At 38.0% G+C, this 13,615-nt stretch overlaps 1 protein-coding gene across 1 annotated transcript in view; it reads left to right on the plus strand.

Moving 5' to 3' along the window:
* LOC308624337 (uncharacterized protein) overlaps positions 1-13,615 on the plus strand; it is a gene marked incomplete at its 3' end in the record, with an annotated part of 268,953 nt that overhangs the window by 124,235 nt on the left and 131,103 nt on the right. The window contains 1 exon segment of the mRNA XM_081247419.1: positions 5,478-5,572. Within this exon segment, the coding sequence (XP_081103545.1) occupies positions 5,478-5,572 (95 nt within the window).

Below are 13,615 nucleotides of genomic sequence, written 5' to 3' on the forward strand. Positions count from 1 at the left end.
ATACAGGTCTATAGAGCCAGCTTTCATGCCATTCTCTAAAGACTGATTTTAAAGTAAACCTTGTTTCCATCTCTAAATAGTGGACAACCATCTAATCAAATAAATGGGTTTTTAATGTCGAGATGACTACTTAACAGCATTTACAATTACAGTTGTTTCTGTATTGCAGAAGAAGAAAGCTTAGAAATCAAAAGTTTAGTGAAATTTGTAACAGTGAAAGATAACATTCACTGAGTGCTAGGAAATTACTAGATGCCAGAAAATGTTCTCAGGTCCTCCACATCAGATGACTATCTTATTCTCACAACAAACTAATGGGATAGATACTGCTATTGACATAGTTTCTATATTTAGAAGGTGAGAAAAATAAGGCATGAGAGATGGAGCAACTTAGCCAAAAAACATTGTTAACAAGTGTATATAGCTGGGCTTTGAACCAGTCTGTTTCTAGAATCCATATTTGTATCCATCATGAAATAATACTTCAAAAAGTTGTTTATTTCTTTGTCCTTACAGCCAGGTGTATGTTTTCTACTTCTTGGGTCTTATAACCTTAATTTAAGGGATAGGCTATGGAAACCAAGGACAATTTGCTATGAAGGAAAAAAGCTTACATCCTTTATACATATTATGTATTAGGCAGTTTTATGTATACTTTTTGGGAGGCTAAAGGAAGGATACATCTATGAGATTTCTAGGATACTGTGGATCTAATATTAGCATTTTAAATATTTTTGTAAAATTTTCATGTCATTTGTTGATCATAAATTTTGAGATTAGAAGAAAGACAAAATTAAGTAAGATGAGAAAGAATACAGTCACTCAGAAAACCTAAAATTCTTCCCTATATTTTCTGAGTTTACCGTTCAATTCAGGAGTTCTCTTTTTCATTTTATTTTTAATGTTATACTCCCCAAATTGCTAGTCAGTTGTTTGGAGGAGTAAGATCTTCCCTGGGGGTCAGGCACTTTGGGAAGGTGTCTTAACTCTGAACTGCTTTAGGAAGCAGCTTCGTGCCTGCTGGTAATACGTCTTTGTAACATCAGTGCTGTGGGAAGTCAGAGCCAGAAATACACCCAAGTTGCAATTGACTGAGTACAAGGGAGGTTATACCACCTACTAAATCTAAATCTGAGACCCTCTACGCCAATTTAAGTGTGTTCTTTTTTTCCCCTCGTCTTCTCATAGTAATAGGAATTAATTTGAATCTTCAACTGATATAAAGACTCTAACCCAGGCAATTGATAGGGTAGCTGTGGGAAAACTGAGGTTAATATTGAACTTCACATGTGAAGCATTCATTTTTCAAATAACACGGAGCCAGAAAGCAATGAAAATGTGTGGTCCAAAGTGGTCAGAAATGTTAGTTGTCATCCAGAGGGCAGAAACAGAAACCCAAGGGGTTAGTTACCCGAGGGGTCTCTCTGGGTAAATCCTAAACTACCAAGCCAGGAAGGAGCACCTTGCTTCTCCCTGGATACTGCTAATAGAAAGCTTGTCCTGAAAAATTCTCTGGAACACACATCAGAAATGAATTAAAGCAAGAGGAAATAGTATTCTTGCTGGATGGTCTCAGGATTTAGGCTGGATTTGATTTGGAGCTATGGGTTTTTATTTTTTCGATGAGAATAACAACACTGATGGAAGTGAACATGATGTCATATTTATTTGCTTTGTTATTTCAGATGCACCTGGTGTTTGTTGTTGTTATCGATGACTTGCAGTTCTGTGATCCTATTAACACAAGCCTCTTAGCACCATACGTCCACCCCAAACTGTCCTCCCCTGCCTTCTTAAAAAATGGTGCTGTTCATTTCTGATCTTCCCAGGGCAGTTCAAAAGCATTCATAATCCTCAGGATTCAGCTCTTTATTCACTATTTCCTCTTTCTAAGGCTCTCTCTTTTGATGAAACAATCCCCTTGCTCTTCATCTGGCCAGATGGGCAGATGAACAGTGCTCCCCAGAGCTCTGCACAAAGACCCTATAAAGAGTTTTGGGAAAAAATGCTGCTGCTAAGTGGAGCTTAATTGTGCCAGAGCCACAATGCTTTTCCACTGCACTGGTGCCACTGACCTGTGAACTGCAAGCTCTCTTTCTCTGCACAAAGACTTACCTTCTCATCGGTCCCGTCATCATCACCCTTCTTCATTAACCAAATGGTCCATGGAAGGAATTATTGCTAAGGGGTAAAAACCTCTAAACGACAAGGTAGGAACCCTGGGCTTTGCTTTCTATCATATAACACAATTAAATGGGTCTTTCATTTCATGAGCTGGGCAACTTTTTTTTTTTTAAGCAATTTATTTTTGGCTGCATTGGGTCTCCGTTGCTGCGTGCGGACTTTCTCTATTTGCGGCGAGCAGGGGCAACTTTGAGACTTAATATCTTGTCTTAATATCTTAATATTATCTTAATATCTTAATATTAATAAATTAATATCTTAAGACTTAAGTCTTCCTATAGTATTTTCTACTAGGCAGCTTCTTAGAAATGCTGTAATAAATGCACAATAAAGGATGTTAAATGTTCCCTCAATCACCCACGCTATATATTGCACTGTACCAGATGCTACTTATATCCTTAATATCCTAAAGCATGTTAAGTTCTATCCTTTCCATCCCCAGAAAGAATTTTATCGCTATTATATCACTTTGTCTTCATAAAAAATCCTGCGATCTATGCAAGACAAATATTATCTCCATTTTTCAGATTAAAAAACTCAAATTCATGGACTTTAAATAATTTAAGTTTCCAAAGTAACGAGAAGACTCGAATGAGAGTCTTCTGACCATCACTTGTTGGCCCTGTTGACTGCAACACAATACACTTTAGTTTCTGAAAATTCTTTAAAACACTTCTTGGCTCTCATTTTGTGTTGTGTTTGAAAGAGTGCATGTGTATTGCTTCCTCATTGATGCTGTATTTGAATGGCCATCCTCACACACCAAATTTTTAGCTTATGAACTTGAAAATCATATTCTGAATTCTAGCAATTTGTATTTACATATTTGCTGGTGGTTTCTGCGATTGGTCAGATTCTGAGTAGCCATACAGATAATATGTGAAACATGCCATTCCAGAACAAATTTCCACCACCAATTTCTCTTTTAAAGTATAGATATTCATCTTTCTAAAGACAATGCTGTTGGAACACTTTATTAGTATTATTTTTTTAATAATAATGTTCTTTGGCTTCAGGGACTTAAAGTCGTAATGGGCCAGAGGATCTATTTTCTGTCTTTAAATGTTGATGATATCCTATTTAAAGTATTAGTTGTTAGGCATAGATTCCAAGATAAGAATTTGTGCTTGGTCGATTGTTCAGATTGTTGAGTGTGTTCATGTGAACATTCATTCAGGCTCACACACTCCGGTACTCACTCACCTGGGAATTTTGCTGTACATATTTATATCTTTTTGGATTTAAAACTCTTATTTTCTTTGGGTTTTTGTTCCTCTTTGGGTTCATTTCTTTGGAGATGAACAAGTGTCTGTGACTATGTCTTCCAAAACACCAATTTGAAGGAATTTTTAGCACGTTAAGCATTCTTTAAAGGAAATCCAAAGGTTCAGAAAATTTTTGTTATTTTTAGAGTTAACAGGTGTTTTTCTTTGTGACTTAGCAACTTGAGGTAGTCCATTGTCATTATTGTAATATAAGTACTTAATGAAGTGACTTCTAATAACTAATTCTTGAGTATTTACTATGTGCTTATTACCATGTTAGGAGCTGTGAAAGATACATGGAAATATATACTACATACCATTTTTACCATGAATTTAGTTGAACAATCAAGATAGATATTAACTGATCAACCAAATAGAAAGCAGTTTAATACACTATATCATAGAACACCTATTTTTTTTTAACAAATCACGGGCTTTGGTGGGTAAACCAAATCTTTGGTATAATTCTTGATAGCCATTTCAACTTTCTATTTAGTAAGACTGAATAAAGTATCTAAACATCTCATAAATAAATGCCATCTAATTTACAGTGTAAATACCTACAAAAGCATATTTTTAGCAATCAGGTAAGGTGTGCAAATCGAATATGTTTGTTTAGTTGGGACAATTCAGAGCTCTCATATATTTTAAAGAATTTTGACACACTTTAACTTACTCAGGAATGGAGTAATTAAAAATACCAACAGTAAATAATCTGATTAAAAGTACCTTTATTGGCACAGGAGCTATAGAGTCTGAGAAAGATAAAAAAGACCACAACCAAAGGTACCTTCAATTGATGGCTCTCATAAATGAATTTTGTTCTTAAGGTGATCAAATCAATCAATTTTATAATAAAAGAAATGAGCCTTGTAGAGATTTGATGACACATCTATTTCACCTGAGTTTCACTCCAGGGTTTTCCTGGTTACTACCACCAGTGCATCCCAAAAGCATTCTGCAATTGCAAAATATTTCAGCGACAGACTTGTGCTAAAACTTGTATGAATTGATATTAAGGAATTTCAAGTAATGAGCCTCTTACAAATTATGATCAAAAACACTTGAGAAGGGTCTAAAGAAAAGGAAAGAAGAATATTAGCACAACTATCTTATAAGTGCCAGTCATGTCTAACTTTCTTCTTCTGTAACTAGTGGTTTAAAAATGCCTTTTTGTCAGCAGTATTTTGTAACTAAATTGTATGGAAGACTTCAATATATAAACAAATAAAAGTTTAACTGTTTTGGTGGAAGAGGGAAGAGTCTGTCTAGGTTAGATGCTCCCTCTCTCCCCACTCCTCTCCAAAGCGGGGCTCTTCAGAATCCTTGGTTGAATTATAGGGTTAAGTTTCTCCAATGGGACAATCTGTTTTCTGGAACCGTCATCCTGGGTCACATGATTTTCTCAAGTTCTCATAAATCAGCTCCACAGACATTGTATGGTCCTGAGTTTAAATTGATGTTACTGAGACTGTGGAACTCAGGAGTTTTTGGAAACAATGCTAGCATGAAGCAGCCTGCTAAAACAGAAAGTAGAGGTAGGGTGGAAAAGGAATCCTGGTGGACTTTGATTCCTTGGCTCCCCTAATCCAAAAATCCAGCTGACTCCTTGCCTTTGCAATAGCCTGGCTGGTCAAACTTTTCTCCAAATTCCTTTCTGCTAAAAGCTAGTTCAAGTTGCATCTTCTTTACCTGAACTAGTCTGGATTTAATACGAAAAACATAACCATGGTTATGATGTTGTTGTTTTCATTCTAACAACATTTATAGAATCTGTTCCATGTGAGATAATACGAAAGTGAACATGTCACAGTCTGCCAATATAGACATGAAAATTTAGTGAGAGAATCTGGAATATAAAGCAATAATTTCGATGCAAAATCATGGCTAACTATGCTTCTGTATGACCAATGATTCCATAAGTCATTTTGGGAAAACTGTCACTGAAGCCAGGTAAACTTTCTATCTGCTCCCTGCTAGAATACTTTTCCCTCCCCCATTTATTTAATTTCATTTCATTCTGTGAAGGAAAAATCAACTGCTTGGAAAACTGGAGAAATTGAAGATTATTCTCAGGATACATCTTATTTGGAGGAACTGGAGAAACACAGATTTTCAGTTTGGTGAGTAACTGTATCCTGTCTTTCTATTTAAAAATGTAAATCCAGGGTTTCCCTGGTGGCGCAGTGGTTGCAAGTCCACCTGCCGATGCAGGTGACACAGGTTCATGCCCCGGTCCAGGAAGATCCCACATGGCGCGGAGCAGCTGGGCCCGTGAGCCATGGCCGCTGAGCCTGCACGTCTGGAGCCTGTGCTCCGCAACGGGAGAGGCCACAACAGTGAGAGGCCCATGTACCACAAAAAAAATAAAATAAAAAATAATAAAAAAAATTTAAATCCATTAAATTCAACAAGTCTTCACTCATTCTATTCTTTTATTAGTCATTTATTCAACAAATATTGATTGCATGCTTATTACAAGCTATGTGATATGTGCCCCGATTTGGGAAAGCTCATAGTTCAATGAAATATATGTATGTTTAAACATCAGAGTAATATGATAACACTTTTTTTTTTTAAAAAAAGAATGCACACATAAACACCTGGAGAACATGATGGCTTGAATTTGCATGAGAATGGCGAAGGATTTTCCAGAAAATTTTGAGCCAAATCTTGGGGAGAAGACTTCAGTGGAGAAATACTGACAATTTGATGTGGGCAGTGTCCAGAGATGGAGTTGGGAAGATGGCTGGGGCTGATACACATTCCAAACCTTAGTTCACTTAAGATCTAAGCAGATCATAGTTACTGCTCTCTGTACCTGGAGATGTGTATACAGGTCTATCTGTCTATGCAAGCATACGTATAACAAACATGAAAAAATACATAGAAAAGTGAGCAGTGGAGCTTCTCAGGGGTAACGATTACAGGATTTTTCAGTGGTGGGATTCATCAAGGATGAGGGAAGGAACCACAGTGAGTGGCTGTGTGACACGTGGAGTAACCTAGGAAAGAGGAAGAAATGGAGTAGCTTGTCAAAGTCGTCTCTTCCAAACCATGGCCTCTCTGCTCTTCAAGATCCAAGCTCTGAATGGTTTCCCCCTGGGACTTTATCTGCCTTATGATTTGGTTCCTGAAGATTTTTCTCTTACTCTTCCATCCTGGAACTATTATCAGGAGGAATGGTAGCAGTTCAAATTTCCTTTATCCAGTCACATTTTTATAAGTCCTACTGGTTTTCACTTAAATGCAAAAGTCTCAATAATTTCACCAGTGCTTTCCTGAAGCAGCTGAAGTACGGTCTTCAGGTGAACCAATGACTTGTTCTCTTGATCAAGAGATGCAGGCTTGTGCTTAAGAAACAGGGAGATGCAAGAGGGAGGAGAAATGGGAATATACGTATATGTATAGTTGATTCACTTTGTTATACGGCAGAAACTAACACACCATTGTAAAGCAATTATACTCCAATAAAGATGTTAAAACAAACAAAAAAAGAAACATCAGGCAGGAAGGGAAGTCAAAAAGCCCAGGAAACGAGAAGTATGCATTCCTCTTCCAGGAAAAAAAAAGTAGATAAGAAATGCAACTTTCAAGTAATAAAAAGACAAGCTCCCTGTTCTTAAGAAACTCTTGTTTGTGATGGTCTCTATGGGGAGGGTGACAAGTACATTAAATTTAATTCAATAAAATAACTGCCAGAGCAGAAGTACCAAGTGCTCAGTATGGTGTGCAGATAGGAGAGCTGGAGCTTCTGTTGAACCATGTGCAGAATTCTCAGTCCCTGTCTGAAGCTCTCAGGCTCCCAGCTCCCGCATTTGTCCCTGTTGCCTCTCCACGCTTTCTCTGATGACTCAGCTAGCTCTCTGTTGGGATGACTTTTCAGAGTCCAGTGTCACTGGACTTCACAATGGTTACTGGTTGACACTTCACAATGTCACTCTTACTTTACACATAAAGTTAAAAAGCTTCAGCGTTTCCAAGGATCTCAGAGCTTCAGTTTCCAATAGATCTCTTAAGAAGCAACTCTCAGGCATTGCTCCTTTAGTAGGTAAACTCATTGCTTAAGTCTTGATGAGGGAATGGCAAGTATAACCCCCAAGACAGATTCTGCCCTCTGTCTGTTTTTGTAAATAAAGTTTAATTGGAACTCAGACACACCCCTATGGTTACATATTATCTTTGTTTTTCTCTAGAATGGCAGAATTGAATAGTTGGGGCAAGGACAGTACAGTCCGCAAAGTTTAGAATATTTACTTCCTAACTCTTTACCAAAAAAGTTTGTTCACCCTTCCTCTATCCTGACCTCAGTGTTTCTCTATTGTTCTCTCATGATTAGGCAGGACACAGCATGGGAAGCTCGTCTCTGCTCTGTGTCTGAGGCTTTAGCTGAGGCAGCTCCAATACCTGGCGTCTGGCTTGGATTCCTTAATTGAGGCTGTACGTCTGAAACCTCAGTTCCTGCTCTCAACTGAACTTCTCATTTTTCTATTTCTCTCCCTTGATGCTTGGGCTTCCTCTCAGCTTATTGCCTGGGTTCCAAGTAGCATCTTTCCAAGCAGAGAAGGTGGGAACTGCAGATCTCTTAAGGTCAAGCCTTCAAAGTTACACAGTGACTCCCACTGTATTCTATTGGTCAAAACACATCACAGGGCCAGACGGGCAGAATAGACTACATCTCCTGATGCAAAATTGGGAAAGTGACATTACAAAAGAACAAAATGAGATGGAAGATATTGCGTGGCCATCTTTGGAAACATAGCCTATCACATTCTGCTTCATTCATTTCTGTGTGCACAAGCAAATAAAAAGCAATGAAAGAGTGTAGGTTTTGTGGATAGACCTGGGTGTGAATTCCCTTTTTGCTGCTGCCATGTAACATTGAATCATTTAAACTCTCTGAGGCTGTTTTCTCCTGTATCAAATTGGAATAATAATAGCTATATGGTGGGACTTTTTGTTTATTGTGAAAACTGAGAGATAATATATATAAGACAGCCTGTATAGTCACTGGAACGTTTAGTTTTTTAATAAAGGCAGCTAATATTAACATTAATAATAATAAATTGTGAAGAAAATGTCTTTTCCAAAGGTTAAAATAGAGGGCATTTGTCACCTGTCTGCTTTCCTTTCTGTTCTTCAAACACACCAAGGTCTTTAACACATCAGAACCTTTGTACTTGATGCCTCCTTCATCTGGAATGTTCTCTCAGTTCTTAGTAGGATGGAAGGCAGTACATACTACAGGTCTCAGCTTAGATTTTACCTCCTAGAGAAGCCTTTCCTGACAATCCTATATAAAGTAGTACCTGCCCCTGTCTGGTTATTTACTTTCTCATCACCTTCTTTGTCTCCTTTAAAGTACTCACCACAATATAAGTTAATCTTTTATATTTATATTTTTTCCACTTATTTGCATGTTTTTGCTTCCTCTCACTAAAAAGAAGCTGTAGGCAGGCAGAAACCTTTCTTGTCTGGTCACTCCTGGGTCTCCGGCCCTAGTTCTAAAATACCTAGTTTATAATAGTCAACCAGTAAATATTTATTGGATAAATGAATAAAAGGATGAGTGGTCATCCAGCTTGTCTCTCTCCCAACCTCCTTGGTTGTCCTACCTGTTTGTTTACTCCCAGTCTCTCCCTTCTCTTGAAATTGCTTTCATTAAAAAAAATAGTAACATGGAATAATTAACCACTCTAAACGTTTCTTTTTAAACCAGGGTTGAGGATATGGGGGCTGCTGAGACCTCTATAAACCTGTGTTTTAAATGGTCTGAGATACAATCTGAACAATTTCCTTGATGTTTTATTAGAGCTGGTAAATCATTTATTGGGGTAGCCTTTACCTAAATCCTCTCCAAATCCCCATAAAATTCATTTAACACAGAACACTCTCCTACCCAGCTTCAAAGATATATATGATATTGTGTGGGAAGTTTCTGCTGCTCTAGTGCAGTAAGTTTAAGTGTAAGTATTTTCTTTCTCTGTCTTATATGGTCTACCCTTTCCTCTTCCCCCAACCCCCCTACCATGCCTCGTTTAAACATGCTGATGTTGGTAAACTTGGTAGATTGTTAAAGTTTCAGTAAATCACAGCTTCCATTCTTTTTTTTTTTTAATGTATAAGACCTTTAGCTAGTCAGATGCAAGTTTACATTATTTGTAGCTGCCAAGCATTTTTTTAAAAGCTTCCAGAACATAATTTTAAGACTGTTAGATTTTCTCAACCAGAAAGATAACCAACTAAGTTGCCTCTGAGTGTATAAAAGAGAACACCATTCCAGCACACCTCACCCCAGTGGGCCTGCTGCCTGTAGTGTCAGGTGATCACAGATGAAAGTCTTCTGGGCTGTTCCTGGTGAGGTTTGCATCACAGCCATCTTTTCTGGGCCTCAAAGCCTGCCCCTGCAGGATATTTATGTTTTCTCTTTGGGATATATGCTGTTGTGAGAGGATGACTCTTCTCTTCATATTTATTTTATATTTTATTTTTTTTAAGATTTTTCTTTTGATGTGGACCATTTTTAAAGTCTTTACTGAATTTGTTTCAATATTGCTTGTTTTGTTTTTGTTTTTTTGGCCCTAAGGCATGTGGGATCTTAGCTTCCTGACCAGAGATCGAACCTGCACCCCCTGCACTGGAAGGTGAAGTCTTAACCACTGGGCCACCAGGGAAGTCCCCTTCTCCTCATATTTTAGATAACATGAGATATCCAAGGTATCCCTTGATACTTTTGTACTAGCTGGTTTATTTCCATCATTACCCCTTTGCTGGTTGGCTCTCTCTGTTACACCCTGCACATCTTCATGCCACTCAGCATGCGGTAATTAGGTGTTCAGTAAGTCCCCTCTCTGACTAGACAGCAAGTTTAATAACTTTCACAGGGATAGAGGTTAAGTCTGTCATGTTCTTCATGGCCTACTCACAACGATTGATAAATTACAAGCACTTAATAAATACTTATTGAATTAATACATAAAAAATAAGGGTAAATTAAGAATTTTGGCATTTCCAGAAGAAGTTCTGGAGAAAAACCAATGGGACAAAACGACCGTAGATTTTCTGGGCCAGTTTGTCTGTGGTGGCTACTCTTTCCACCTGTTCAGCGTGTTTCTTCCCCAGGTTCCTTCATTTGCCCTCTTTTATGATTGCAGACCCTCCCCCCTCACACACATACACATACCTACATACCCCAAGGGGTTGAGCTGTGATGTGTATTATATTCCTAGGACAACTATGATTGATTAAGGGATGGGCACATGATCTGAACCAGGCCATGAAAGCACTTGCGCAGGATTTTATATTTTGTTACTTGGCAATAGAAATTCTATCTTCTCTCTAAGGTTTTAAGCTGGAATGATTTAAGTTTGATACTTTCTGTGGCCACGGCCACCAATTTACCATCCCTACTCCCTCTACTAGCTCTTGTTAATATTTAGCATTATAACCTATTTGAAACCAGTAGATATAAGAGTCTCACTGATGCTTTTTAGGTGACACATATTCTGTTCTAGTCAAACTAATAAAAGTGTGTCCTAGAGGCTACCTCAAGTTCACATTAATGATGGATAAAATTATATGCATACCTAAGAACATGTATTTCAGGTGAAAAAATATATTGTCCACCGGAAGCTTTTCTTTTCTTTTCTTTTCCTATGAGAGGAAAGACTTCAGGGAGAAAGTTTACAATGTCCACTCAATTGATTACATAACTAAGCACTCATTTGCTTGTGTAGGCAGAGCCAGAGCACCTCACTGCCTGTGGAGTGAATTGGGTTCCCTGCTTCCTAGTGCATTCCCTTCATCCCTGCACAGCGATTTCTGCCATGGAGTCAGCCAGATTATGTGTTAACTTCCTCTGGAAGTAGTGCTAATGACCTCTTCAAGGCAGTGGATATCACTCTCATAGTTTAAAGAAGTTAACATAGTTTTCAGAGGTACCTAACTTGCAACTGGGGAGAGGGTTCCATAACAAGACAATCTCAAAATGTTTCCCTTAACACTCAAATATGACTGGGTGGTTAAGTGACCAGAGAATCACACACTTTTAGAGCAGGAAGGGATCTTGGGGAAGGTTTAGTTCAGCCCCGTTGGTTTATACCAGTATAAAACTGAGACTAGTAGCAGTTAAGTGACTGGCCTTAGGTCAGTCAGCTAATAAGGAATGGAAATGGGATTAGAACCCACTTCGTTTCAATCTCAGTCCAGTCCCAATTATAAAAGAAATAAATTCTTCCTAGAACTCTGCTAGTCGTTTAATAGTTTCCTGTTTCTATCAATTGCAAGCTGCTTTGATATTTATTAATACATTGAGGAGAAAGTACTGATTCTTAGGAAAATGCATATAATGGATTAATGTAAATTTCCTCCTGCCAAGGGGGTGAGTAGAGGGCTTATGCCAAGATGTTTGTTAAATGCGCATGTTGCTGGCCACACAGAATGACATCTTTTTTGTGTTCTAGGCCAGGCATTTATGTGACTGACCTACATTTGTTGCTTAGGAAAGGTATGAGTTAACTAACAGGAAAGTTATTCTTTAATAAAAGTGATACACTTTCCTTTTTATAACTCACATGTGATTTGACATTGAAATAAAATGCAGATGCTACTTTGGCGTATTCCCTATTGTGCTTTTCCAAAACACCTTCACATATGGTCTGCCTCATTCCTGAGAAATGACTTGTTGTTTATGTCATACAAACAGAACAGATTGATTTTACCGTGAGTGAGGAGAATGATGGATTGTACGTTGGAGAGAAATCCTTGTCTCGGCATCTAAACACTTGAAAATAAATGTTGCCTTTGGAAAAGGCTCTCATGATCCACCCATGATCCCTTCAGTGTATGCTCCCTTCCTAAGGGTTAAATAGAGACACACATGCGATCTCAGCAAATAAAAGAGTAGTTACAATCACCTCAAAATACAATTTTTCTTTTCACCATTTAAATATATCCTGAGACCTAATGGTTGAAAAAAATGGCAGAGTTGTCCCAGAGAACCAACCCCAAATATCTACTTCAATATTGTATCCGCACTATGACCAGAATAAAACGTTTCTCATCTTGGTAGAAGAGTAGTATTATTTCTTTATTTATTAAGTTATTTTTTTTAATATCTTTACTGGAGTATAATTGCTTTACATTGTTGTGTTAGTTTCTGCTGTATAACAAAGTAAATCAGCTAGACATATACTTATATCCTCATATCCCCTCCCTCTTGAGCCTCCCTCCCACCCTCCCTATCCCACCCCTCTAGGTGGTCACAAAGCACCAAGCTGATCTCCCTGGGCTATGCGGCTGCTTCCCACTAGCTACCTATTTTACATTTGGTAGTGTCTATATGTCCATGCCACTCTCTCACTTCATCCCAGCTTACCCTTCCCACTCCCCGTGTCCTCAAGTTCATTCTCTATGTCTACATCTTTATTCCTGTCCTGCCCCTAGGTTCTTCAGAACCATTTTTTTTCTTTTTTAGATTCCATATATATGTGTTAGCATAAGGTCTTTTAAATATAAAGCTCTTATGCTAAGAAGCTTTCTTAGGCGTCTCCAACATTTACCCTTTCAGAATTATTCTGCACGACACAGAAAAAATAATCTTGTGTGCTCACTCTTCTGACAATAGGCTAACAACATGCACTTCTGCAGAATTTTACAGTTTTAAATCTCTTAATTTCATTCCCATACCTTTTCTTTTTTCATTTGGTATTCACAACACCCTGGTGATAGATGTTCCTAACCCCACTTTACACATCATCTAACCAAAGTCCAGAGAGATTAGGTGACTTATTTCCCAACACTCAACTAGTTCATCTGTGTTCCTTTCCAGTTCTCTTTCCACTATAGCATATCACCTGCATGGCTGGCCTCAGAGTCATAAGGAAACTTTAATGTGTGCATTTAGTGGCTTTTAAAAAATAATGTTTTAAAGTATTACCGGCATATTCCACAGAGTTGGGTGGATGTAAGTGAAGTAAAGGTGCCATGGAGGAGGGATGCTAGCCAAGTCAGCTCTAGAATGGCACATCAGAGCAAATCCCTATGGAGGAATATTCCTGAAAGTAATTTATCAAGGATCCACATGCAGTTAGGTTGTTATTGACTGATATCTCTATCTTATTAGTTATGGCTAAAGCATGAGCATCTAATCCTACTAAGAAGGAATG

The sequence above is a fragment of the Mesoplodon bidens genome (genome assembly GCF_964165515.1).
Source record: "Mesoplodon bidens genome assembly, chromosome: 10".
Classification (NCBI taxonomy): domain Eukaryota; kingdom Metazoa; phylum Chordata; class Mammalia; order Artiodactyla; family Ziphiidae; genus Mesoplodon; species Mesoplodon bidens.